This window comes from Mustela erminea, chromosome 4 (assembly GCF_009829155.1).
Source record: "Mustela erminea isolate mMusErm1 chromosome 4, mMusErm1.Pri, whole genome shotgun sequence".
Classification (NCBI taxonomy): domain Eukaryota; kingdom Metazoa; phylum Chordata; class Mammalia; order Carnivora; family Mustelidae; genus Mustela; species Mustela erminea.
In genome coordinates, this window is record NC_045617.1 from 151,065,612 (window position 1) to 151,091,262 (window position 25,651).

General features: G+C 58.3%; 4 protein-coding genes across 11 annotated transcripts; 2 read left to right on the plus strand and 2 right to left on the minus strand.

The window, feature by feature from the left end:
* Positions 1 to 6,147: 6,147 nt before the first annotated feature.
* On the plus strand, positions 6,148 to 11,240 carry RNF39 (ring finger protein 39). Its single transcript, XM_032341311.1, has 4 exons — positions 6,148 to 6,749; positions 8,275 to 8,297; positions 8,483 to 8,574; positions 10,019 to 11,240. Exons 1-4 carry the CDS (start codon positions 6,387 to 6,389, stop codon positions 10,597 to 10,599), a joined length of 1,059 nt encoding a protein of 352 aa, XP_032197202.1. The 5' UTR covers positions 6,148 to 6,386; the 3' UTR covers positions 10,600 to 11,240.
* On the minus strand, positions 11,177 to 15,138 carry PPP1R11 (protein phosphatase 1 regulatory inhibitor subunit 11). Of its 3 annotated transcripts, none has more exons than XM_032341313.1 (4): positions 14,852 to 15,138; positions 12,781 to 12,889; positions 12,337 to 12,428; positions 11,177 to 11,360 (listed from the first exon to the last, which is right to left on the minus strand). In XM_032341313.1, exons 1-4 carry the CDS (start codon positions 14,918 to 14,920, stop codon positions 11,229 to 11,231), a joined length of 402 nt encoding a protein of 133 aa, XP_032197204.1. In that variant the 5' UTR covers positions 14,921 to 15,138; the 3' UTR covers positions 11,177 to 11,228. The 3 variants fall into 3 exon arrangements, with proteins under 3 accessions (XP_032197204.1, XP_032197206.1, XP_032197205.1); XM_032341315.1 differs by lacking the exon at positions 14,852 to 15,138 and adding an exon at positions 14,678 to 14,814; XM_032341314.1 differs by lacking the exon at positions 11,177 to 11,360 and having other exon boundaries at positions 11,731 to 12,428; positions 14,852 to 15,136.
* Positions 15,139 to 16,090: 952 nt separating this feature from the next.
* ZNRD1 (zinc ribbon domain containing 1) lies at positions 16,091 to 19,957 on the minus strand. The gene is made up of 4 exons (XM_032341316.1): positions 19,653 to 19,957; positions 19,452 to 19,552; positions 19,191 to 19,300; positions 16,091 to 16,789 (listed from the first exon to the last, which is right to left on the minus strand). Exons 1-4 carry the CDS (start codon positions 19,786 to 19,788, stop codon positions 16,765 to 16,767), a joined length of 372 nt encoding a protein of 123 aa, XP_032197207.1. The 5' UTR covers positions 19,789 to 19,957; the 3' UTR covers positions 16,091 to 16,764.
* A 101-nt stretch (positions 19,958 to 20,058) lies between these two features.
* Positions 20,059 to 24,301, plus strand: LOC116589265 (putative uncharacterized protein ZNRD1-AS1). Of its 6 annotated transcripts, XM_032341302.1 has the most exons (4): positions 22,552 to 22,835; positions 23,043 to 23,118; positions 23,504 to 23,761; positions 24,113 to 24,301. In XM_032341302.1, exons 1-4 carry the CDS (start codon positions 22,606 to 22,608, stop codon positions 24,254 to 24,256), a joined length of 708 nt encoding a protein of 235 aa, XP_032197193.1. In that variant the 5' UTR covers positions 22,552 to 22,605; the 3' UTR covers positions 24,257 to 24,301. The 6 variants fall into 6 exon arrangements, 3 of the variants coding, with proteins under 3 accessions (XP_032197192.1, XP_032197193.1, XP_032197191.1); XR_004285277.1 differs by lacking the exon at positions 22,552 to 22,835 and adding an exon at positions 20,059 to 20,075 and having other exon boundaries at positions 23,504 to 24,301; XR_004285275.1 differs by lacking the exon at positions 22,552 to 22,835 and adding an exon at positions 20,074 to 20,131 and having other exon boundaries at positions 23,504 to 24,301.
* The last annotated feature ends 1,350 nt before the right edge of the window (positions 24,302 to 25,651 follow it).

The window sequence follows — 25,651 nt, forward strand, 5'->3', positions numbered from 1 at the left end:
TATACTTACTGTTTATCTGAACCTCAGGTTTGACTGAGTGTCCTGCGTTTTATCTGAGGAGCCTACACTGTGGTCGGCTTCATTCCCTGCTCGCTGGAGAGGCTGGAGACAAGAGGAACCTCTCCTTCTCAGCTAGGGTTCTGCAGGGTAGAATTCATATGAGATCCGAGAGGCTAGGCCCTCTTCCCACCCCGGGAGGGGTCTGTGGGAGCGATGGCTCCGATGACGGCCCTTGAGGCCGAGGGTCGGGTTAGAAGCTCGTGCGTTCTCACGGTCTAGGCCTCACAGTGATGCTTGTATCACCGTTCCCTGCAGGAAATCCTCACTGCCTGTGCCCTGAGGGCGAGGTCTGCCTCCCCCTTGGGGCCTGGGGCTTTGGTTCCCAGCAACCGACCCCCCACCCCCGACCATCCACTGCCCTGGTTGGATAGGCCGGGGACCAGTCTGTGTCCTCGCTGCCCACGGGCTGTGGCCGAGGGGCTCAGCGCTGGCGTGCCTGGGCATCACCGTCCGCGGCTGCTGCTCCCGGTCAGACAGGGCCTCCGTCCGCTCACACACGAGGGCGCAGCGCGCCGGCCGTAACTGCGGCTGTGCAAGGGACAAGAAGCAGCCCGCGGCTGCGTGGGGACGGGGACGAGGACCAGGAGGGTGGCCCCACGCCCAGGCGCGCTCCCAGGACCAGCTCGGTCCCCCGCGGACCTCAGTTTTCCATCTGCCACGTGAAGATTCCGGCTCCACCACATGGTGTGAATGTCCCTCTCGCCTCTCACGTTCTGCAAACCCGCGGTTCTCGAACGTGGTGGTGCGAGTGGGACCGGCACCCAGCGAGCTGCGTCCGGCGCGCTGCCCAGGGTAACAGAGGCTCGCTCTGGAAGGCTCGCTCTCCCTGACGGGCCGGTGCCCACGGACACGGGTGTTCTCCTGGTGCGTGCGCAGGCAGAGGAGGACTCGGCTTGCCGCAGAGAAGGGGGCGAGGGCTGCTGGGGCCGAGCGGGGGTCTGGCCGCCCTGACCGGGCCACGGAAGCCAGTGCCTGGCCCGCTTGGTACCCGGCCAGCTCACAGGGGACGACGGTCCTCGTCCCTCTTCAGCAAGATCCGCTCCCCACGCTGGGGGGCTGGGGGAGGAAGCTCTGCTCAAACCTCCCCTCCTCCCAGAAGCGTCTGCTAACCCTGTAAAGGTGGTGCGCCCCTCCTCTGCTTCATTCCCTTCATATTAGCCACTTCACCCCTGCGGAGCACTTACGCATCTGTAATTACCTTGTCCAGGTCCCTGTTTACTTGCTTATGGTTAGTCTTTCCTGGCAGAGTCTAATTTGCCGGCTTGGTCACCGCCAGCTCCTACCGCAGGGCTCAGCATGGGAGGCACTCAGGGAGTGGGCACGGGGCGAACGGGGCTCCCGGAGGAGCTGGTGGGACAGGAGGGGAAGGACAGAGAGTGCGGGCACGGCGACCCGAGGGGGCGGTGGGGGGGGTGGACAGCACACAGGAGCTGAAGGAGGAGCGCCACCTGCGTGGCAGCAGCGTACAGGGAGAGGGAGCACGGACGCTCCCAGCAGGACAGGACAGAGAAAGTCAGTCTCCGGAGAGAGGGAGCAGTGTTTCAGGGAAGGAGGCAGTGGGTCTGGAACTCAGCCCTGGTCCTGCCTCGGACCAGCAGTGGGAGCCAAGCACAGCCCTCACGCCGCGACTCCCGAAGCCGGGCCTTGGCTCTGGGCAGGTGGACGGTCTGGTGCATCTGGTCGCATCTCCGTCCTCCGGGGAGGCTGTGGACCCGAGCAGCAGGGGCTGCCCCAAGGAAGGCTGCCTGCACTGACAGGTCACCACTGTGTGAAACCACAGCACAGGCAGCAGTCTTTTTTTGAAGAAAAATGAGTCTTTAGAGAAGCAGCCAAGGTTGAAGACCATCTTTGGGAAGGGGGCGTGGGGAGTGGAAGCCGAGAAAGGGGCATGGTCTCCTTCACTCACGCCTCTTCTCCCCGGACGTCCAGGTCTCTCCCCAAAGATGCTTTGCATTTTTTGTGCAGGCTCTTCCAACTCTTTCCCACTTCATTTACAAGTCACCTCCTCCAGGAAGCCTTCCCGAAATCATTTGCACTCTTTCTCCAATCTGTCACCATAGTCCTCAACCCACTCTTCCCCACTCAACGAGCCTTTAAGACGCGGAAATGACAGACCTCGGGCGATGGTGGGCGCACCTGTGTGCATGACCACGCTCCCTAATTCAGTCGTGGTGGATTCTGGACCTGCCCTGTCCCCCAGTCTCTCAAACATCTCTTTGTACCTATCTCTCCCCCTCGAAGGCTCCTGAAGACTTGTGGACTCTGAAAGCACGGGGGTGTCACTGAAATGGCGGAGAGACAGACTGAAGGAGAAACACAAATAGAAAGAAGCAGGGGGAGGAGGAAAGAGCCCAGCACTGGGCCGAGGCCACACGCCCAGCACGCCCCCGTCTGTGCCGGGGTAGGCACTCCCCCAGCACCCCGGGGAGACCCCCTGAAGGGCTGGGGACAGGTGTACAGGAGAAACCTGCATCGGCGTGGCGCCAGCGGAGGCAGGATCCAGGCACGGCAAGCCAAGCCCACACACAGGCAGTCACCTCCCCCACCCCGCTCTCTGGGACAGGAGGAGCCCCAAATGGGGATGAGAAGGTCAGGGGCGCAGTTGTTAGGGCTTCTGGTGGGGGGGGTGATGGCCTTGAGAAGGGGACATTTCCTGGCCGTGTCCACCCCTCCTGTTCCCCGCTGTACTCCGTGTCCTGCAGTAAGTGCCACAGAAAGGCTGCCGGAAGCTGTGACACGTGTTTGTAGCAGGGGGTGAGGGGGACGACCAGACCATGGGCCCAAGCCAGGCTGAAGGCTGTGTCCCATCACACAGGAGTGTCCGCTGCCCCACTCTGGCCTCTGCCAGTGAGGAAGGACTGTGACTGGGGAGGGCAAGAAGCCTGGGCACATTTGAAAGTCTAAGCAGAGTCTGTCAGAAGAGCCTCTCTCCCTGCCCAAGGGGTGGCAGGCAGTTCAGCGACCGGGCACGTGTTCACCGAGACCGGCCGTGTGCAAGGCACTGTTCTAGGTTCAGAGCAGCAATGGGAAGCCAGGTTCCTGTTCCCACAAAACTACCTACTGGTAGATAGAAACAGCTCAAAACCTAGAAACAGATCATTTCAGATGGTGAGAAAATCCACGAAGAGAGTAAATCCGGGTAAAGAGATAGTGAGTGTCTTTGAGAAAAACTACTGGAGATACAGTACTGAAAGACGTCCTCTAGTGGCTATGTCCCGTCTAAGCTGAGCCCTGAAGGACGAGACAGACCCACTTACGCCCAGCTCTGGAGCCAGAGGGGCTCCCCAGAAGCAGCCACAAGAGCAAAGGCCTGGCTGTGACATCAGCCTTCTACGCTCAACCACCAAAAACAGAAGATTCCCAGTGAGCCCAGTGAGATTAGGAGGGCAGGTTCACTTGCCCCGCGGGTGAACACTGGAACCTGGAAAGCTTTTAAAACTCCCGATGCTGCGGTACCTGGTGGCTCAGTGGGTTGAAGCCTCTGCCTTTGGCTCAGGTCATGATCCCGGAGTCCTGGGATGGAGCCCCATGTCGAGCCCCATATCGGGCTCTCTGCTCAGCGGGGAGGCTGCTTCCCCAGCCCCCCCACCCTGCCTGCCTCTCTGCCTACTTGTGATCTGTCTGTCAAATAAATAAATAAAATCTTTTTTTTTTTTAAAAGATTTTATTTATTTATTTGACAGACAGAGATCACATGTAGGCAGAGAGGCAGGCAGAGAGAAAGGAGGAAGCAGGCTCCCCAATGAGCAGAGAGTCTGATGCGGGGCTCGATCCCAGGACCCTGAGATCATGACCTGAGCCGAAGGCAGAGGCTTTAACCCACTGAGCCACCCAGGCGCCCCTAAATAAATAAAATCTTTAAAACAAAAACAAAACAACTCCGGATGCCTCACACATCCCGAGATTCTGTTTCTTTGATCTGAAGTGTTTCCTGGACACGGGGAGTTGAAAAGTTCCCCAGACCATGCTCCTGCACGGCCCAGCACAGGTACCACAGCAAGGCCCGGGGACCCCCGACAATGTGGGTATCTCCAGACGCCTGGAGGCCTTCCCCCAATGCTCCAGGCCCGATCTAGAAAGGACCCAACGTATAACAGGACTTGAGTTGGGCACGGAACCAAGAAAACGAAGCAATCCAAAGGAAGAGAAACAAAGAGAAGGGACCGGGGAAATACAGAAAACGTGATGAAGCAGACGGTCCCAGAGGACGAGAGATGGAGGGAAAAGGGGAAGCACTCGGATCCCTTTGCTGCTTGTGGCTACAGCATGATCACAGACTTGTGTCTGAACTCTGAAGTCTAAGATGGGTCCCACTGGGCTGAAGTCAAGATGTGGGCAGGCCTGGGCTCCTCCCGGAAAACCCTGCCTTCCTCCTCCGGCTTCTGGGGACCCCCCACTCCCTGTGCTCACGGCTCCTCCCTCCGCCCTCCAAGCCCACGGGGGGACTAAGGACCTACCGCACTTCTCTGCCCTGCTGTCCTCCCCTTCGGGGGTGCTTGTGATCACGCTGGACCCACTTGGATAATCTCATGATTCCAGACTCAGCAGCTCAGCAGCCCAAATGCCATGGGCAAGCTTTATTCCTCTCTGCCCTGAGAAGGAACGCAGTCACAGGTTCCAGGAATTAAGACGTGGACGTCTTTGGGGGACCGGGACTCTGGCTAGCACAACCTGAAAGCCATTTAGCCCATAGGTTTGGGTCATGTTTGCTGTGTTTTGCTTGTGTAGCTGTGGGTTTTATGAGCGCTGGGCTGGGAGGTTCGTTCTGGGATAAGGACACACGGGTTTATTTGTGTTGGGTTATCAGGGTGTCCAATGTGAGTGTCTCCCCAGTAAGTACGGAGCGGAGGGAAGGACAAGGATGCCTGAGGGCTGCCTGATCTTTATTGTGTTTTATCTTTATGACGTTTATCTCCAAGCGGCTGCCCCATAAAGGCTTACTGCTGCCGGACTGTTGTTCTCGTTGACAAGAAAGCTAATGACAGGCTGTCTCTTTGCGTGTTTTCTTTAAGTACGTCTCTCTGTCCCTGAGTAATACTGGCTGTCCGTCCCAGTGACATTCAGCGTGCACAGAAGTATCTGGGCATATCCGTGGCGCCGGCACAGTGTGAGTGCCTCTGTCCGTAAGCGTGGGCGCCGTGGGGAATGTGCACGGGCGCGTTTGCTCAGCGGCGCCTGCGATCACAGTCGTGGGCATCTGGATGTTTACTTCTTCACAAGGCCTCCAGGGGATCCTCACAGAGAGGCCTAGCGTGAGGCGGGCCTGGCCAGGAACTAGGGAGAGGGTCGAGATGGAGGTGAGGGCCAGGAAAACACCTAGAAAAGCATCTGGAATGGAAGAGGCAGAGGGCGGAGTCACAGCAAGGGCACAGATCAGATCTGGTCTGGCTGCACTCCTGCTTACTCCCTTGCTGTGGGAGCTTGGCCACGCCAGCCCTCCTCACGGCTGTTTACCAAGAGATTTGAAATAGATAACCCCTGGGTACGTCCCAAAGACGGAGAGAGAGAGACCCGTGGAAATGAAAACATACACCAGGAAAAATGGGAAGAAAGAACTAGAGAGACATAGGAAGAGAGTCCTAAGAGCCACGCTGGGAGCCAGCCAGAGGCAGGAGTGTGGGCGCCTGCTCCCCACCCTTTACCCCAAAGCTTCAGACTGTTCCTAAGCCCTTAATAGGGAAGGCAGGAAGACGGAGAGAGCCGCCTGGATGACAGCACACACCAACACGAGGCCTGCGAAGCCACAGGAGCCAGGATCCCGGCGTCCGCCCCCAGCCCCCAGATGTAGGTGTGCCGGCCACCTGTTATGACTCACACCCTGGCGATGCGGGCACCCATGCCAACAGCGAGACTGGGCCCCTTGCCCACCCGCACAGCACAGGCCCGGGGGAAGGGGAGATTCAGGCCCCGGGAGGGATGACGAGGGGCTGCCCTCCCCACCCGGCGCCGCCTTGCCCCAGGAGCGCCCCCTCCCGACCACCCCCTGGCCTCGAGGGCCCACGAGTCCTTTCCTCCCGCCCTCCTCCCCCAAACCCTACCCGGGAAGCCGGAGAACCAGATGAGCTGTTACGCAAGGCCTGTTTACCTGCCGCGGGGGCCTCCTCCTCCCTATAAAACCCGACGCGGCGGGGAGCGCGGCGGAGCTCGAGCCTGGTGGAGCGGAGCGAGGCTGTCCCTGGAGGGCGTCAGGGCAGCGTCCGAAAGTTCATGCGCCGGCCGGAGAGAGGGTCCCCCAATCCGCCAGCAGCAGGCGTGGTTCGCCGAGCGCGCGCTGGGAGGCGGCCGCGGGGGTCGCGGAAGGGTGGGCGCCCGGACGCGCGCTCCCCATGGAGGCGCCCGAGCTGGGCCCGGGGCTGGTGGAGCGTCTGGAGCAGCTGGCGACGTGCCCGCTGTGCGGGGGCCCCTTCGAGGACCCGGTGCTGCTGGCGTGCGAGCACAGCTTCTGCCGCGCGTGCCTGGCCCGCTGCTGGGGCGCCCCGCCGGCCGCAGGCGCCCCGGCGCCCCCCACCGCCTGCCCCTGCTGCGGCCAGCCGTGTCCCCGCCGCAGCCTGAGGTCCAACGTGCGGCTGGCGGTGGAGGTGCGCATCAGCCGGGGGCTGCGGGAGAAGCTGGCTGAGCCCGGGGCCCGCGCGGGGAGGCGCAGAGGGGGCCGCATCCCCACCATGGGCTGCCTGGATCCGCACGGAGAGGTAAGGCGGGGTCGCGCGTCGCGGATCCGCTGCGGCTGGTGGAAGGGGGAGGCAGGGGTTTCCGGGGGGCGGGGCCCTTATGGAAGTTTAGGCAAAGAACGGATCTGAGACGAGCAAAGAACGAGGGGTCGCGGGCCTGACCCCAAACCCCTGTAGTGCCGTGAGAGTTTCCAGGAAGGACAAGGGGAAGGAGTCTGGCACTCTACCCAGAGGTCGGAGGGCTGGACGGCACGCAGGGCCTCCGGAGCCCTCGGCAGAGCGCGGGGGCTGCGGGGGACGCGGAGGGACGCCGCTGCGCGCGGGGGAGGTGGGGACCCGGAGAGTCCTGGTGGGCGCGGGGCCTGCGCGGGGCCTGCGCGGGGCCTGCGCGGACAGCGGGGTCAGAACCAGCGAGGGCAGAGCGAGAACCAGCCGGAGTGCAGGGGCAGGGAAGGAGGGTCTGTCAGGAGGGCGCGAGGGAGGGAAAGCAGATCCAAACACCCCGGGAGCGCAGAGGGGTCAGCCGCGGGCCCCCGCCGGAGCCGCGCCGGGCGTCCTCCGCTCCTCCCAGGACCCCTGGCGGGGGCGGCGACCGCTGGAGGCCTGGTCCACGCGCCGCGGAGACCTCTGGCTCCTGCCCCTCATCCCATCCCGCACCCCGCCCCCCGCCGCGCCCCTCTTGGCCCCGACTCCTTGGCCATCAACCAGCCCCATTCCCTTGCCCGGCCCCCCAGGCGTCCCGGATTCCTGAGCTGCTTCTCCCCAGCAGCCTAGCCGGTCTCGGGTGTTGCTTGCACACTTTGAAGTCTACACAGACCTAATTAGTCCAGGTGTAATTGGCATAATTAGGCAAATTGCCTTTCCTCTCTTCCCTTCACCACCACCCCAGTCTGCTCCAGTCATCCCCAAGGGACCCTGACACGGGCAGGTGGACCCTGGTATTTGGGGGGGGGGGAGCATGCGCTGCTCCTCCTGGTTCCCACGGTATCCTGCAGATCCGCAGGACCTCTGGGACACATCCAAGTCCAGCTGCCTCTTTGGCCAGTGTGACGGACACAAAGCAAAGGGCCCAGTAAACGCCACCGGGCTTTTATGGCAACAGGGGAAGCAGCTTTGTTAGAAGGCTTTTATGTACCAACTCTTAGCCCCAGGCTCTGGGTGTTTGGTCTGTCTGATGGATTGATGGACAGGAGGACACCCTCTGGAAGGTAGACAGGGCAGGGGACCACGGAAAGAGACAGAATGAGGCTGAGGGAGGCATCAGGAAAAGTAATGACTCTGGGAGCTAAGTGGGGACAGAAAAAAGGCCTGGGCCAGGCTGGGGAAGGGAAAGGGGAGCCTTAAGGAGGAGGGGGAAGGGAGGCAGTAGATGATGATGGGCGGGAAGGATGGGCCATGAGACGGGACAAAGAGGCAGCGAGATCACTTTGAGAGGTGCCAGGGAGCTCACCAACGGAGATCCAGCTGCCTGGGGGAGGGGAAGAGGGCGAGGGGTCCTGAGGACAAAGCCCAGGGCTCACATCGTGTTTTCTTCTGCCCATGCCAGGATATAAGGAAGACATGGAGAAGGTGAGTTCCGTCTTACCGCCCCTTCCTTTCCATTACGGGCCACCATGTCCATCACCTTTTCCATGGGCTCACAGCCCCACTCACGGACAGGTTTCTTGCTCCGGAGAGTGAGTGGGGTGAGGGGAGGGCAGGAGACAGCAGAGGGCGTCACCTGATTGCCTGACCTTTCTCCCTCATCTGTCCAGACTCGATGCCCCAAGACCCAAGTCATCTAACTCAGATGATGATCTCCCCGAAGATTATCCGGTGGTGAAAAACATGCTCCACAGACTGACGGGTGAGGAGGGCAAAGGGACCCCACCGAGGGACGGTCTGTCTCGGGCTTGCTTCCTTTTCTCTCTCAAACCTGCTCAGGTCTTCTCTGATGTCTGTATTAGTGTCCTAGGGCCGCTTAGCAGAGCACCACATACCGAGTGGCTTAGACATCAGAAACTTGCTGTCGTGGTTTTGGGAGGAGAAGTTGGCGGGATTGCTTCCTTCGAAGGCAGGAGGGTGAATCTGTTCCCTGCCTCCCTCCTAGCATCTGGGAGCCTCAGGGGTTCGGTGGCCCGAAGACGGCCTTCTTCCTGTGTCTTCTTTACATGGTTTTTCCCGGTACTCATTAGTCTCTGGGTCCAAATTCCCTCTTCTTATAAAGACTACAGTCATATTGGACTATGGCCTCCCCTAATGCCCTCAATTTTAACTTAATTTCCTCTGTAAAGACCCTATTTCCAACGAAATTCACATCGTGAAGTACTGGGAGACTGCAGCACACCTTTCGGGGGAACACGACTGGGCACATAACGATGTCCTCAGTACCCACAGCCCAGCGTCCTACTCTCCCAACAAACAAAGCATCAGCCACTTCTGCCCTGTCCCATTACTCCTCTCCAGGAGACTTCCCATCTCTCTGAAGCTCCTGGGGAGTGCCCTCTCTGCCCACTACCAGAGCTGCCCTCTGCCTTTTCTCAGCTGCCAGAGGGGCACCTGACTGGCTCCATCTGTGGAGCCTGTGACTCTTGATCACAGGGCTGTGAGTTCAAGCCCCATGCTGGATGTCGGGATGATTTAAACATAAAATCTTAAAAGTCAACAAAAAAAACCTGCCAAAGATACTCCACCATCTTGATCACCCACCATCTCCCCCAACCCCGATTGCTTCTAGCACCCCCAATTCAGAAACCTTACCTCAAAAGCAAACCCCACACACGGCCGCGAATACTCGGGTCCCTCTGGCTCTCACCGCTGTCCCTCTCTCTCTGTCCCATCTTCCCAAAGCAACAAGCTGGTCCATTCCCACCTGCCCTTGGGGTCCCAGTGTCTGTCTGTCCTTCCCTTGCCAGCCACCTTCCCCACCCTGCAGATCCAGCTCCAGGCCCACCCCAGACAGAGCAGAGGGAGGTACCAGTCCTTAGGCCTCCCTGCAAGTTGGACTGGCTCGGCTTCCCCCCACCCCACACACAAAGGAGAGGCAAGCTTTCCTTCCACCTTTGCACCCTACCCACCCCCACGCTCACCACAATCCTTGTCCAAACCCAGATCAACACAAGCAGAGCGTGGGTGCAGGCTGAGAGCTGCCCACGCCCTCCCTTTTCTAGACCTTGCCCCACTTAGGCTTCTGTGGCTTTGGGCGCTGCCGCGAGGCTTCCTGGGTACCCTCTGCTGCACACCGTCTGTCTCCTCCCGCCTCGGAGTCGGAAAGCCCCTCAAGCCCTCCTTTCCTGCCTGTCCCCACACAGCCGACCTGACCCTGGACCCTGGCACCGCCCACCGCCGCCTGCTCATCTCGGCTGACCGCCGCAGCGTCCGACTGGCCCCCCCAGGGACACCCGCACCGCCCGACGGCCCCGCGCGCTTCGATCAGCTCCCCGCGGTGCTGGGCGCACAGGGCTTTGGGGCCGGCCGGCACTGCTGGGAGGTGGAGACTGCCGAGGCGGCCTCTGGCCCGGACTCCTCCGGGGAGGATGAGGACGACAACGAGAGCCGCTACGCCGTGGGGGCGGCCGGAGAGTCCGTGCGTCGCAAGGGCCGCGTGGGGCTGTGCCCCGCGGGGGCGGTGTGGGCCGTGGAGGGCCGCGGCGGCCGCCTGTGGGCCCTCACGGCTCCCGAGCCCACTCCGCTGGGCGGCGCCGGGCCCCCGCCGCGCCGCATCCGCGTGGACTTGGACTGGGAACGCGGCCGCGTGGCCTTCTATGACGGCCGCTCGCTGGACCTGCTCTTCGCCTTCCAGGCGCCCGGGCCCCTGGGGGAGCGTGTCTTCCCGCTGCTCTGCACTCGCGATGCCCGCGCCCCGCTCCGCATCGTGCCGGCCGAAGGCTGAGACCCACCCACACCCGCCGCCAGCGGCCTCGTAGGCGCCAGCCAGGCCGTCCGCGCTCATCCACACGGCCTCAGTGTCCACATCCACACCCAGAGCCGAGTTCGGACGTGGTGCCACCGCCACCTCGGGCTACTTCCTGCCTCACCTCTCCCGTCCCGCCTTATGCTCGTCCACACCCGGACGCTGCGGCAGGATGGATACAAAGGGCCTTACTGCCTGCTCAGGCCTCTCCCCGTCTGGAGGACACACACAGTCCTTCTCCACAGCTCGAAGCCTCAGGCCTCCCTGACCTGTCCAATCTGAGCTCCCTCTTCAAGACTCTGGCCTGGGTCCCAGGGCCTCCTAGGATGCTTACTAAGCTTTCTGAGCAAGGGGCAGGCCGCCCTACTCCATGAGGCCTGCTTCCCATGCTCACAGCCTTTCCCCCTTTGGAACCTTCCCGAGACTCCCCCCTGTAAGGAACCAGTGGTGCTATCGCTCTCTCCTCCACCTGGGAATGGCCTGGACACCCAGGCTGCTCCTCATCTACGGCTTCACATCTTTCTCCATATGTATAAATGGGCCCATATTTAACACGTTTTGTGATGCTGGGTTATTTATTTTGCGCATCTGTGGCAATAAATGAGATCTCAGTGGTGGTATGTTTTTGACTCATCTTTGCAACTGTGCATGGCAAGAAGCCGCGAAAATGATGGCAAGATCCCAGTAAGGAGTGGGGAGGGCTGAGAGCTGGACATCTGAGCTGGCAGGAACATCAAAGCCTAGGAAGGAAGGGGTAAGAGTGTAGTACAGGGGACATACCCCCATCTCTTTGCTCCCTCTCTTTTCCTTCCTCTCCTGGGGACCCAGGGCCCTAACACTATGCTGGGTCTGTCTCTGAAGCCAGAAGACGGAGGAGACAGTGGGCTCTAAGTGACCAGTCTTCAAGATGGCTTTGTTGGAAATCCTGTATCCTATGAGAAGGGTGAGGAGAGGCCACGACTGTTTCCTTTCCCAGGTCCCATTAACAGGGAGAAAGCAAAGACCCCTTTCGCAACTCCTCCGGAGGGCAGGAGGAGGGAAGGGCCGGAGCTCCCTGAGAGCCCTGAGGTCTCCCACGAGGCCTCCCACCCCACAAGCAAGGACTAGAAGTTCCAATTATGTAAGTCCATTCCTGGAAGAGCTCAGAGCCAGGATTAACAGGCACAGCTGGGACAAGACTGCCCCCAATCTGACCAGGACCCCCGGCAGTGAAAGCTAGGGCTGCTGAAAACCCAAGTTAAGTGCTTGGGACTCAGGGGAGAATGCAAGGGGCCAAGATAACTGCATCCCAGGACAGACAGGTTGGCAGTGAGAACAAGGGCGACAGACCGGGACCTAGGTGCCTGGATCCCTGGAGAGCAGAGGATGAGTACCGGAAGGAGAAACGAGTGTGGCGGGGGGGGGGAACCCGGAAGTCTGGGTTCTGGAGTAGCAGCAAGTCAGCATTCCAGGATCTCTGTCTACCCTCCTCTCCCCCTTCCCTCCCTCAGGCAGAGGAGAGAGGAGGAGGGGCTGGAGGGATCAAACCATGGGCTCAGTCCCCAGGTAGCCACATGAATACATTCAGGGCCAGACAGACACAGGAATGGTGGGGGACAGAGGAATTTAGTGCTGCATTGGCCCTGGAGGGGGCTGGGAGGGGTCAGGAGGCTGGGGAGGGGTGCTGGGGCTCGGTCCTGGGGTTGCACGACGCCGTCCTTTGCGGTGGCCCCGTACACAGTGTGTATGACCACAGCCCTCCTCTTCCTCCTCATCACTCTCCGTGGAGCTCTCGCCAAAGGCCCGAGGTTTCTCGTAAATACAGCAGCCTGGATTTGGGAGGAGGAGCCCGGTAAAAAAGGAGCAAAGTTAGGACGGATGTACAGTTGCTTCCACTCCCATGGATCTCAGTGAAAACTCCTACTTCCACCATTGGCTCCTTCTCCCTTCCAGGATCCAGCGTCCCCAGGCCCACCCCCTGGGGCTGAGGCGCCCAAACCCCTGTCCTTTCTGCCAGGAACCCAACGCTCCACTTCTCCCTGGCTCTGAGACCTCCTGCCTTCAGGCCTCGGCCTATTCCCACCTCACTCCCTCTACTTGACCCTCGTCTCCCTGAAGCCAGGAACAGGACCGCAGGCTGCGCCAGAGCACTGTGGCTGCTGGTGGCCAACGATCACTCACATTTTGATGAGCGGCGGCCCATGTGTTCGTTGTCCACAGTGTCACTCGTCCATTCTACCTTTTTCTCTGGCTTCCGTTTCCGAAGCTTGATGGTCAGGCTCCGGTTCTCCTGGAAGGTGAAGAGGGACGGGCATACCTATCTAGCTCCCAGAGGCTGATCTTCCCCACTCCCTCCCCGGGGGCTCCTCTCCTCCAGGCCCCAGGGCAAGCAGGGGTACAGACATGGCAGCAGAGGAGCTGCATGCTGGGAGGGGACAGAACACTACAGGTCTCTGCCCTCCAGGAATCCCTGGGGATTCGAACGTTCTCCATGACTGCTCAGATACAGAGAAGACACAATTCGGAACCTAAGGAAGGTCCCAGCAACTCTTCAAAAGAAAACATAACCCTCCCTGTTTCTCTGTCTTCCTCCCCAAATCATCCTTGGTGGCCTTAACACTTGAACATCATTCACTCAGTCCCCCATACCCACGCTTTGATCTCCTTTTTCCCAGACCTCTCTCAAGCCTGCGACCCCCTTCCTGCCCACCTACTCCCTAGCACCCTGGCATCTCTATCATTTAAACGCCCTTAACCCAGGGGCTCTGAAGCCCAAGACACCTCCGCCCTTTGAAAGCAACTTAACCTGTTCTTTGCAAAAATGCTACTCCTTTCTCTATTTTCATCTGTTCTGATTTCTCACAATACTATCTCCACCTCCTCCGTCTGGTCCGCTCATTTCTTCTGTTTCCTCTTAGAGTCACCCTTTCCACAAATACTTATTGACAAGTGTGCTTCTGGGCAAACTGCCCTCCAGCGGGCCTCCAGCCATGCTTTCTCACAGAACCCTTCATGGTCCCCCAGTACCTCCCTCGCTCCTCAGTCTCCTACGTCCCATCCTTGGGTCTCCCCACCACCCCGGGCGGCATCCCCCACCCCGGCATCCCCACTCGGACCCTGCTCTGTGTCCCCACCCTGGGCAGCATCACCCACATTCCACTCGGACCCTACTCTATGTCGTCTGCCCGGACAGCATCCGCCGCATCCCCACTCGGACCCTGCTCCATGTCCCCTCTCTGACTCCCTATTCCCTGTCCCCACCGCGGGCAGCACCCCCCGCACCCCCGTCGGATCCTGCTCCGTGTCCCCACCCCGGCGGCATCCCCCGCACCCCCGTCGGATCCTGCTCCGTGTCCCCTGCTCGTGTCCCCACCGCGGGCAGCACCCCCCGCACCCCCGTCGGATCCTGCTCCGTGTCCCCACCGCGGGCGGCACCCCCCGCACCCCCAGTGTGATCCTGCTCCGTGTCCCCACCCCGGCGGCACCCCCCGCACCCCCAGTGTGATCCTGCTCCGTGTCCCCACCCCGGCGGCATCCCCCGCACCCCCGTCGGATCCTGCTCCGTGTCCCCACCGCGGGCAGCACCCCCCGCACCCCCGTCGGATCCTGCTCCGTGTCCCCACCGCGGGCGCCACCCCCCCCACCCCCGTCGGATCCTGCTCCGTGTCCCCACCCCGGCGGCACCCCCCGCACCCCCGTCGGATCCTGCTCCGTGTCCCCACCCCGGCGGCATGCTCCGGTCCCCACCCCGGCGGCATCCCCCGCACCCCCCGTCGGATCCTGCTCCGTGTCCCACCGCGGGCAGCACCCCCCGCACCCCCGTCGGATCCTGCTCCGTGTCCCCACCGCGGGCGGCACCCCCCGCACCCCCAGTGTGATCCCTGCTCCCTGTCCCCACCCCGGCGGCACCCCCCGCACCCCCGTCGGATCCTGCTCGTGTCCCCACCCCGGCGGCACCCCCCCGCACCCCCGTCGGATCCTGCTCCGTGTCCCCACCCCGGCGGCACCCCCCGCACCCCCAGTGTGATCCTGCTCCCTGTCCCCACCCCGGCAGCACCCCCCGCACCCGCACTCCGACCCTGTTCCACGCCGCCTGGCCGGCCTCCTGCACCATCCCGGCCACTGCGCAAGTCCCGCACACCGTGCACGTCTCCCGACCCCAGGGGTCAGCCCGCTCCGCCCAGAGCCCCAGCCGCCCCCTCCCGGCCTCTCCCGAGGACCCCGAGGAGCGCCGCCCCCCCGCCTTTCTCACGGGCTCGGTTGTCACGGTAACCGTTGTCTCAGTGACGGTCTCACTCAGCCCGGCCCCTGCCTCGGCCATGGCTAAGGCTGAGGAGAGGGAGGAGGGGAGGAAGGGGGAGGAGACGCCCTTCCCTTTCTCTGGGTCTCTGGGGTCTAAGACAATCGGGATCGGGTTCAGAGTAGCAGCCAGGATCCTCCGCCTTCTTTTTGACCCCCTCCTCCTGGGCCTTCGCCTCCCCACCCCAGGGGATAACCTGTCCAACCCCACTTCCGGCTCTCTGCTTCCGGGTGTGACGCGCTCTGGAGGTCCCCTTTTCCCTTCCCGGGCACTAAAGGCGCCTAAGCGCACGCGTCGCCAGATTAGTTCCGCCGTCACGTGACGGTGCGCAGGCGCCGCAAGAGGCAGCCCCAGAGTTGGCGGAAGCGGCGGCACTGAGCGCCGGCAACAGGCGCACGCGCAGGCGCAGCGGAGGCACTGCGGGAGGGGGCGGTCCGGGGCACGTGGGCGGGGCTGCAGGGCGTGGCGGGGCGCGCGTAGGATGCACCGCGCAGCGCCTGCTTGGGTTTCCCGGCCTCTCGTGGGAATGGGGCTCCGACCCCAGCGGCAGGTGCACGCGCCTGCTCCGGGGAGGGCTCTGGTCCCGCGGGGGTCTGCGGGCGCCGGGGCGGGTGCTTGTTGCGCCTTCTGCTCGGGCTGTCCGCAGAGCGCGCCTAGGCGCCCCCACCCGGTCTGCTGGGGCCTGGCGGACGGGACACGGTACTGCCCACTTCGTCGGGTGGGGCGGGACGGGGGTCCGGGACCACAAGGCACTGCCCTGCCGCAGGAGCACCTGCCAGTATCCCAGAAGCAAGGAGGGGGTGGGTGCTGGGGGCCGGCAGAGCGCACCGGCTGCCGAGGCGGCTGGGCGGGGAGCCTCGCGTGCGGTCCAAGGGCCGGGGAAGGCCGGACGTGCGCTGGACACACGCGCCGCTGTGCTCCGGATTTCGGACCCCGAATCCAGCGGCGCAGAGTCCCGCCTGCCCACGCGTCCCCGTGGCCGGGGCAAACCCACACGGTGAGTCTGAGAGCTCTGAGCATGTCAGGGGCATCACAACGGAGCAAGGAATGCGAAAACACGAACTCCCGGCGTGCGTCTGAGTACGTTTATTGTGCCCGGACTACCAAGTGTTTCCCTTTCAGGTTTTTGGGCAGACTGATAAAAAGATACACCTCAGCATGTATAGTAAAACCCATTAAAAAAAACAAGTATCTCTCCGAAGTGGGATTCCTTGTAGTTTTTACTCTCCCCCATCTTTCTACACACGAATCTATCACAACGAATATATATTACATTTATCTCAACAGCAATAAAAAAATTTTTTTCCAAAATGTCCAACTGTAGTAAGCACATACTGGTATTCCTTAGTATCAGATTTTTTGTTGTCTAAGCTCACATCAAAGAGATCTGGTTAAATTATTTGTTTAATCTCCCACTATCCAGATTCCTACATTTTGTTTCTCTAAACTCAGGAACCAAATAGATTTAGTGGTGGAATACTTAAAATTACTTTTTCTATTAGTCTCATTCCTGCCTCCATTTTTTATACTTTTTTTTCTTTTTCCTTCTCATATACTAATTTATATATATTTTTTGTAGCTGATATACTTATTGAAAGAACAAATATATCTCTATAAATTCATTTAAATTCCTTTTGGAACAAGACAGATTATAAATAATATACATATGTCTGGCATATACAGAAAAATAGAACTTTGATAAGAAACTCAACTAGAGTAGGTGTACTCTAGGGACAATGGTAATCCCCACATGATAACTTCCTTCTATGGGAGCAAAACATTGCAACTAGGATGGACAAAGGATCTTAAGAACCCAATATCCGTCACCATCCGAGGGAGAATTGTTGCGTTGCCTGGAAAAAAAATCAGGAGTCTTCCTTCTCCTGGAACCTACAGAGAAAGAAAGAAGGACTCATTATATTTAAATAAGCATAGAGGTCCTAGCCGTGTAAGAGAAGACATTCATTTGAAGAATCAAGGAGGGAGTTTTATTTATGACATTGTGGAAGACTAGCTCCCCTAAACAATCCTTCATATTCAAGACAACTAAAAATGCCGTATTAAAAATGTATCTAATGAACCATAATGAAATACCACCTCACACCAGTCAGAATGGCTAGAATTAACAAGTCAGGAAACGACAGATGCTGGCGAGGATGCGGAGAAGGGGGAACCCTCCTACACTGTTGGTGGGAATGCAAGACGGTGCAGCTGCTCTGGAAAACAGCATGGAGGTTGAAAAAAGTTGAAAATAGAGCTACCCTACGACCCAGCAATCGCACTTCTGGGTATCTACCCTAAAGCTACAAATGTAGGGATCTGAAGGGGCACGTGTACCTGAATGTTTATAGCAGCAACGTCCACAACAGCCAAACTGCGGAAGGAGCTGAGATGCCCTTCAACAGAGGAATGGATAAAGAAGATGTAGTTCATATATACAGTGGACTACTACTCTGCCATCAGAAAGGATGAACACCCACCATTTGCATCAGACACGGATGGGACTGGAGGGGATTGTGCTGAGTGAAATAAGTCAAGCAGAGAAACACAAATACCACACAATTTCACTCATATGTGAAATATAAGAAACAAAACATGAAGATATGGGAAGGGAAGGAAAAACAGAATGAGATGAAAACAAAGAGGCACACAAACCATAAGAGACTCTTAACTACGGAAACAAACTGAGGGCTGCTGGAGGGGAGGGGGAGGGGGGATGGCGGAACTGGGTGATGGACATTAAGGAGGGCATGTGAGGTAATCAGGACTGGTCAATGACTTGATGAATCACTGAGCTGTGTGAAACTAAAAACAGACTATACGTTCATTAATTGAATTTAAATAAAAAGTGAAAATATATATATGCATTCCAAAATATATCTAATGAAATATAAAGTATATGCAAATGATATCTTAGGACACAAAGAGCCACGTGCCATTAGACAAAGAATGAAAAAAGAAAAGGGATAAACTGGACCTCATAAAAATTAAAAACTTCTGTTCATTTAAAAAAAAAAAAAGGCTGGACACCTGGGTAGCCCAGCGGGTTAAGCTGCCCAATCTTGATTTCAGCTCAGGTCATGTTCTCGGGGTCGTGAGACGGTCAGGCTCCATGCTCAGCAGGGAGAGATCTCTCTCCCGTCTGCACCCTGCCCACCCCCCCCCCTCTCAAATAAATAAATCTTAAAAAAACACAAACAAACAGAACTATTCAGTGTAGAGATTACATACAGACATACATAACTCAACCAATAATGACTAAGGAAGTAAATAAGTAAAAAGAAAAAAAGCACCATGAGTCAGTTACCAGGAACAACAAATAGCAGCATCAGACCCACAACTATGGGTATCAGAATTATCAGACACAGAATATAAATACTCTTATTTAATATTGTAAATGTAACACATATTTTAAGAATAAAAGGAAGAGGGTGCCTGAGTGGCTCGGTAGGTTAAGCATCTGACTCTTTTAAATATATATTTTTTATTTGACAGACAGACAGAGGTCACAAGTAGGTAGAGAGGCAGGCAGAGAGAGAGGAGGAAACAGGATCCCTGCTGAGCAGAGAGCCCGATGCTGGACTCGATCCCAGGATCCTGAGATCATGACCTGAGCCGAAGGCAGAGGCTTTAACCCGCTGAGCCACCCAGGTGCCCCTGCATCTGACTCTTGATCTCAGCTCAGGTCTTGATCTCAGGGTCCTGAGTGGGCGCCATGTGGAGCCTACTTAAAGAAATAAATAAATAAAAGGATGAATTTATTTATTTACTTTTAAGATTTTATTTACTTGAGAGAGAACGAGTGGGGAGAGGGATAGAGAAAAAGGAAGAAGCCTTCCTGCTGAGCTCGAGGAGGGGCTGGGTCCCAGGACCCCGGATCAGGACCTGAGCTGAAGGCAGACGCTTAACTGACTGAGCCCCCCCAGGTGCCCCAAGACAAAGCGTTCTTGAACCCATCCAAGGACCCGAGCTGCCCGGTTCCTGAAGTGACATGTGATTAATTCTCAGGAGAGAAGGCTACCGTGCACCAGTGAGAGATTCCGAACACGACCTGCTGACCCCTGAGCAGTACTTGCCTTCGGCAGGTTCTCATTTCCTCTGAAGCACTTTAAAAGGCTTAGTTCACTGGCTATACGCAGATTAAGAGAACTGCTCATTTTACAGGCCCCAGAGCTCCCTGTCGGCTGAACTGTGCAGAGGGATGGGGCCAAAGCAGATACCCGTTCGTCAGCGGAGCCGCTCGGTGAGCCAGCAGCTCACAGAGGGCGTGGGGGCGGGGAAGGGTGCGCACCTGCAGTGGGTACAGGTGTAGAAGACCGTCTGCCCCTCGTCGGCGGAGCGCATCTGCCGGGTGTGGTAGGCCATTCCCTCGTGGCCACATCGAGGGCAGCGCCTGTCAACCTGGCCGGGAACAGGCGCGGGGAGGGAGTGTCAGCGAGGCCGCGTCCCATCCGCACGCGGGGTGCCCGCGGGTCACACCCCACCCGCCGCTTCCCGCCGGCCGCCACCCCTGCACGTCCTCGCCGCCCTCCCGACCGGGTCATCAGCTCACCACGGGTCCCTGGAACTCGGGCCCTTCGTCCGCCGGCACAGGCGCGGCCGTCCCCGGCTTGTTGAACGCCACGCAGGTGCTCACCACCTTCCCCTCGAAGTCTGCGCGGGCGGCAAGCAGGGCTGTGGGCACCGCGCCGCCCTCCCCGCAGCTCCCACCCGGGGCCCCCGCCGCCCCCGCCGCCTCCCCGGGGCCGCTCACCTCGCACCGGGACGCGGAAGGCGCAGCGAACACAGGTGACCGTGTCCTGCGCCCCGGGCAGCGGCAGGACGGAGCCGCAGTCCGGACAGAAGTCCAGGTCCGACTGGAACCTGGAGCCGCAGCGCGCGCCGTCCATGCCGTACCGCACGCGGAGGGACGGAGAGCGGCCCCTCGGCCGGACCGAGCCGCCGCCGCCGCGCTAGCCCCGCTGCCGGCGCGCGCGGGGCTCCGTGTCCAGACCCGCAGGCCGCGTGCGGTCCTCCAGAGCAGACGAGCGCGCCGGCTCCGCGCGGGGCGGGCCAGAGCGTCCGCCGCGCCGGCTCGCCATTGGCCGTGACGTCATAGTCCGTCGCCGTGCGCCGCGGAGCCTGCTGGGGGGCAGAGCGCCGCCTGTGGTGGCGGCGGAGGCCGGCGGGGAGGACGGTAATGGGCGCGCGGCCTCGCGGGCTGCCCCTCCGGGAGGAGCTCTCTGCTGGAGCGTTAATGTTCCCTCAGCCGCGGGGCGTTGGCCCTAGAAATCCTGCGGCCCTTCCCGACTCCCGGAGCGGGGCTCTGGCGGCGGCGGCGCCCGGGGCCTCCGAGGCCGAGCAGGGCTCTCCGCCGCCTCTCGGGGCCCCCCGTGCTCCGGGGACCGGGTCCATCGGGGCCTCCTCCGGGGCGGAAGCGGGGCGGGCGGAGGGGGAGGACGGGCCGGGCCTGGAGCTCCGCTCCCGGGAGGAGGCTCGGGACTGGGTCGCGGACAGGGCGGGCCGGCCGGCGTCCGTCGGGGGCAGCCCCGGTGCACTTCCCCGGGACCCGGCCCGGCCTTCGGCTCGCGGGTCCACCTGGTCGCCCGGCTCTGGCGCAGCCGTCCGTGAATGCTGGTCGTTTTGCGTCCCGCGGACACTTGACGTTTCCCTAATCAAGAGTTACAAAGCAGGAGGGCCGGTATGTTCAGAAAATCACGCTGGTGTCGTCCGTCGGGGACTTGCACCTGGAGCAGACCCCTGTCCCCGAGTTTCCCAGTTCCGTGCCGGCCCCGCCAGCGCCGGCCGACCGGCGAGCTGCGCGAAGCCGTCCCTGCCCTCCTCGAAGACCAGCTGTGGCCTCTGCTGGGCGGAGGCCCCGCAGTGATGGACAGACCGGAGGATGGGGCCGGAGCTGCCCGCGAGCTCCGGAGAAGTCCCGTGACTTCCCTTCGCCGGGCGCGCTGTGTCTGAGTGAGAAAGGGAGGTCTGCTCTTCGGCCCGGGGGCAGGCAGTGTGTACCCCGTGAGTCTCCTTTGAAAACGGAAGCTGAAACGCGCTGTGCCCTCGCTGACTTTCCCTCTTCAGTTGGACGGGCCGCCGGAGCCGGTCCACCCTGGCTGAATACGGCCCCGATGGGCCGCCTGCTGCGTCTCAGCACAGACTCAGTCCAGCTGTACTTCTTAAGCTGGGGCTGGGGCTGAAGAGTTGTGAAACGTCAGGGGACCTTAAGGAGACCAAATGACGAGGGTGCAGTGAGAGTACACGGGTTGGACCAGTGCGGGAGCCCAGGACAGGCCTGTGAAAGAAACCTGTGCCTCGGGAGTGAGTGGCAAAGGTTTCAGCAAAAAGATGGATACAGGGACGCCTGGGTGGCTCCGCTGGTTGGACGACCTTCCGCTCAGGTCCAGAGTCCCAGGATCGAGTCCCGCATCGGGCTCCCAGCTCCACGGGGAGTCTGCTGCTCCCTCTGACCTCCTCACTCATGCTCTCTCTCACTGTCTTCTCTCAAATAAATAAATAAAATCTTAAAAAAAAAAAAAAGATGGGTACAGTGTTATGGGGAAAGTAGCAGAGAGAGATGCTCAAATTTGTGATAAGGGTAATCAGCAAATCGTGAACTTTGGGAACTTGAGTCACGTACTCTAATGTTCAGTACTGTGCTAGGTTCTACATACTGAGAAAAGTAAGATGGTTGCATTTTTTAAATATCAGAATAGATTTACATAGAGAAATGAGAATGTGCCTAAGAAGTCTGTGAGGTCCAATATTTGGTATCAGATTCATTCTAATACATTTGTAGATGTAAAATTTTTTTTCTTAAAGATTTTGTTTATTTGACAGATCACAAGTAGGCAGAGAGGCAGGCAGAGAGAGAGGGAAGCAGACTCCCCGCGGAGCGGAGAGCCCGATGTGGGGCTCGATCCCAGGACCCTGGGACCATGACCTGAGCCACCCAGGTGCCCCTGTAGATGTAAATTTTAAGTTACACCCTTTTAGAGTCTACATTTCAGTGTCAACATTTTAAAGATGATAGAGGAATACAGGTATACCAGTGTAAACCCTGATTATTTTCCAGTGAGTTTTCAAGGTAATGGTTAAAAAAAAAGTTTTCAGAAGAAGACAGAAATCATTGTTACAGAGACTGTTTCAGAAAGACTTGATAGAGAGTCAGGAGCTTGACTTGTGGAGGGGAATTAGCTGCCATTTCCTGAGAACTTACCACATGTCAAGCGTTGTGGCAGGTGCTTTCATCTAATGTGTGTTTGTTCTTTATTACCCTGGGAAGCAGACTTTTGTTTTCCGTGTCCATTTTATAGATGAGGGAGCTGACTGACATTGTTGTCTGCCCAGAGTCCACACCTCAGAGGCAGTTCGATTAGGATTCAGATGTAGCCCTGTCAGGCTTCAAAGCCCATGCTCTTTGCCATAAACAGTACAAAAGGCCCTGAGATGAAATGCCAGGCATCCCCAGTGGCTTCAACACGACCTCACAGTAAACTCAGATTAGACCAGGGATGACACATAAAAAGTTGGCAGGCTTCAGTTGTGTTGCCATCAGCCTGGCCCATAAAAAAAGGGGGGTAACCACAAATTCCCACCCTAAGGTGCTGAGCAGGGAACAGTTTCACAATGGATTTAGGATGAAGGATAAGTGGCAGTATAAGGCAGGGAAGCAGAGGGGCAGGTGATCACATAATCTCAGAACCAAACATTGGAAGGCAGAGATGCTGTATGTGCTGATAGAGGCCGAGAGGGCCAGGGCCAAGAAGCTGCAGAGAGAGGAGGGACCGAGAGCACTGGACTCTGGAAGTCTCTCGGAAGACACAGGAGGCCGGGAGACAGAGCAGTCCAGCCCAGCCGAGCTTGCCCAGTGCCACACCCAGGAGCCTGCATCTTCCCTCTCCCAGGCCCAGATTCCAGATTCCGAATGGTTCCCCTTGAGTCCACGGGAGATGTGCGTGCCTGCTTTCTGTGAAAGGATTAGATGCTGTTGTTAAATTCCCCGGAGGAAGAGATCCTTACAGCAGGATCTCTCTTCCCGAGGGGACATACCCTTGGCGTTGACCAAAACAGTTGCTTACCCTGGTTCAGTCGGTATGTGAGTAGATAGTTTCTGTCACCTCCCACACTCTGATCTACCTCTGTTTTCTCTGTCTTCCAGTCTGGCCTGGGCGAAAACCTCTACAGACCCTAGGATTGCCGTAGGTCAGCAGTCCCCACTGGAGAAAAAAATCTTGGTAAATGATCTTCACGTTGTACAGTTTGGAGTTACTAGGAGAAGGGGCCTTAGGCTTAAAATCCTGCCCAGGTGACCCCTCCCCAGAGGGTGTCTACCCTGGCACATGTGTTTAGCTATATCCATACTTGCAAAACAGAGTATTATGTTCAAAATGCCCAATACTCTCTTTTTTAAAAAGTAGTTACTGATGTTGGTGGTGGGTGATTCAACTCTGAGAGCTCAGAGTTTCGCCTGGGGTGATGGGAATAAAAATCACAATTGTTAAACACGAAAGTAAACAAGAGACTGCAAATCTTCTCAGTGTCACTGATGAGGTGCAGCTCCTGTTTAAATGTGTTTAAAAAGACGGTCACCTTATAAAATTCTGTGCCTCACTTTGACAGAATCTGGGTGGCGTGCATACAGCAGCGGCAAGACAGCTGATAACTCGGAAGTACCACGAGGAATATGAAACATTGTGCAGGGAGCAAGCTCTTTCTCTTGACCACTGGCTGGCCAAAGCGGAGTCTTATTATAATAAGAGAATAATGGACATGATGAAGGAGCAAGGGACAGGCCATGAAGCCAAGACGAGATTGGAGGGGAAGACGACCCACAGGCTAGAGCGACCAAAGCAGTATTACTTGGTTCCGGAGAGAGAGGTGAAACACATAGAAAGGCACATTCAGAGAGTGGGTCGGGTCAGAGAGTCTAAGAACAAACCAGGTAAACAATTACCAGGGCCCCCTAGTGAGACAACGTTCCCCAAAATTGTGCCCGAAGAGCATGGTGTCCTGAGTGCCCAGAGAAGAAGGCAGGTAAGCAAGAGGGAACAGACGCAAATCGAAGGTCACCAGGAACGCATGCTTCGGGGGAGAGCGCTCACGGAGCAAAGGCGCAAGGAGGGAGTCTTGAGGAAAACCCAGAGCCAGCTGCCGACACGAGAGCAGCGCGGGAGGGCAGGGAGAGAGATGAAAGAGCTTGAAAGTGTGACTGCGTACCCCCTCTTCCAGCCTCGCGGCAGAAGCCGGATTAAAGTGAATATCCTCATGGAAAAGAATAGAGAAGAAGTGCCTGCCGTCATAAAACCACATCAAAGAAAATTCTTGACCATGCCACCCTTTCTGAGAAGCCAAATAGGAAAAATGAAAGACTAGTAGAGTTTCAGTGCTTTGAGAATAAAACCCCGTGTCTTAAGTGAACTCTTGTTTTCAGTACTAGTTCCCAACCGTCCCCGGAGTGTCTGCATCAGATACGGAAGTTTCGGATAGCTCTGGGCTAGAAACTAAGTTCCCTCGTGTTCCTGCACCTGGCAAATCCTTGACGGGTGTCACCAGCCGGAATGCGGGTGAGCAATGACGCTGAGGAAGGAACTGGGATCCGCCGCTGCGCAGGCCCTGCGCCCAGCCCACTGCGGCTGTCTTGAGGTTGCCGTAGGTCAGTAGGTCAGTCTGTGGTCTTTCAGTTCCTGCTCGTACGTTTCTCGGGACTACTGACCGGGTCTTCCACGTCTGGCTTGTGCCCTACAGTTCTGTCTGTGTGAGGGGCTTTGAGAGCCTCCTGTGGGCCAGGTTTTGTGAGTGAATCAGAGGTCCCGGCCCTTGACTGGGCCACAAGTAACGGCATAGATAGCCCCAAACACTGCGTGTGCTCAGGGTTAGGATGGAGGCCTGTGCGGTGCTGTGCCAGGGAGGGACCCCGAGCCCCGCCCAACAGAGGGAGGAGGGCAGCCACAGGACACACAGCCCATGTAAGCAGTGTCTTCCCAAGGTCTGGGTCTGCTCAGATGCAAACTGGATTCACCCTCTCAAGCATATGTCCCCCAACCCTCACTGATGACTCAGAAGACAAACGTGTGCACTGCGCGAGAATTTTCATCCCAAGCAGAATGAAATTTACGGATTTCCTTTCATTTCCAGTTCATTTCCTTACCAGAGAGCAAAACTTTGGGAAGGTAGGGGTGAGAGTTGGTGCATAGAGAATAAGGAGCGAGGGCTGCCCCAAGAGCATTCTCCATCAGTCGTGGTCCCCACCCCCACCCCCACCCCCAGACCAGCAGTTCACTTGCGACATCGGCAGTGTGCCGCGGAGCGTTCCTGGGTGACGGGGCTCTTCTGTGCTCGCCCTCCACTCGCTGTGCCTCCTGCAGACTGTGTCTCTGGCCTTCCGTCTCCGTGTCCCGTGGGAGATCCTCTGCCCTGCACAGTTGTATTGCCCGAGTGCAAGGGGCAGGGGATGTGGAAACCCAAATCAGCAGGGCGAGGATAAGTCCCACATAACCGGGAGGCCTGTGACTCTTCCTCTCAGGGTCCTGAGTTCGAGTGCTGCACTGGGTGTGGATACAACTTAAGTGGTTGTTTACCACGAGGATTTTCAGTGCTGGACACATGAGTGAGGTCAGCTGCCCCCTCTTTTTCCTCCAAATCTAGTAGAAAACCAACTGCTGATTGCAAGGCAGTTTCCCAGCTCATACAGCTATGGAGTAAAAGTCGGGGGCTTTTGACTCAGTTCAGCTAAACCTGACTCCATCATCTCTGCCTGACACACAGTTC

Coding starts and splice junctions, on each gene's coding strand:
- RNF39 (XM_032341311.1), top strand. CDS start 6,387: ATGGAGGCGCCCGAGCTGGGCCCGGGGCTGGTGGAGCGTCTGGAGCAG. Junction 6,750..8,274: donor GCCTGGATCCGCACGGAGAG/GTAAGGCGGGGT, acceptor TGCCCATGCCAG/GATATAAGGAAGACATGGAG. Junction 8,575..10,018: donor CATGCTCCACAGACTGACGG/GTGAGGAGGGCA, acceptor GTCCCCACACAG/CCGACCTGACCCTGGACCCT.
- LOC116589265 (XM_032341300.1), top strand. CDS start 22,606: ATGCTGTATGTGCTGATAGAGGCCGAGAGGGCCAGGGCCAAGAAGCTG. Junction 22,836..23,042: donor CCCTTGAGTCCACGGGAGAT/GTGCGTGCCTGC, acceptor TCTGTCTTCCAG/TCTGGCCTGGGCGAAAACCT. Junction 23,119..23,503: donor CACTGGAGAAAAAAATCTTG/GTAAATGATCTT, acceptor TCACTTTGACAG/AATCTGGGTGGCGTGCATAC.
- PPP1R11 (XM_032341313.1), bottom strand. CDS start 14,920: ATGGCCGAGGCAGGGGCCGGGCTGAGTGAGACCGTCACTGAGACAACG. Junction 12,429..12,780: donor GGGCCGCCGCTCATCAAAAT/GTGAGTGATCGT, acceptor TCCCAAATCCAG/GCTGCTGTATTTACGAGAAA. Junction 11,361..12,336: donor GCTGTGGTCATACACACTGT/GTACGGGGCCAC, acceptor CTTCCTTCCTAG/GCTTTGATGTTCCTGCCAGC.
- ZNRD1 (XM_032341316.1), bottom strand. CDS start 19,788: ATGGACGGCGCGCGCTGCGGCTCCAGGTTCCAGTCGGACCTGGACTTC. Junction 19,553..19,652: donor CTTCCGCGTCCCGGTGCGAG/GTGAGCGGCCCC, acceptor CCGCCCGCGCAG/ACTTCGAGGGGAAGGTGGTG. Junction 19,301..19,451: donor CCGAGTTCCAGGGACCCGTG/GTGAGCTGATGA, acceptor GTTCCCGGCCAG/GTTGACAGGCGCTGCCCTCG.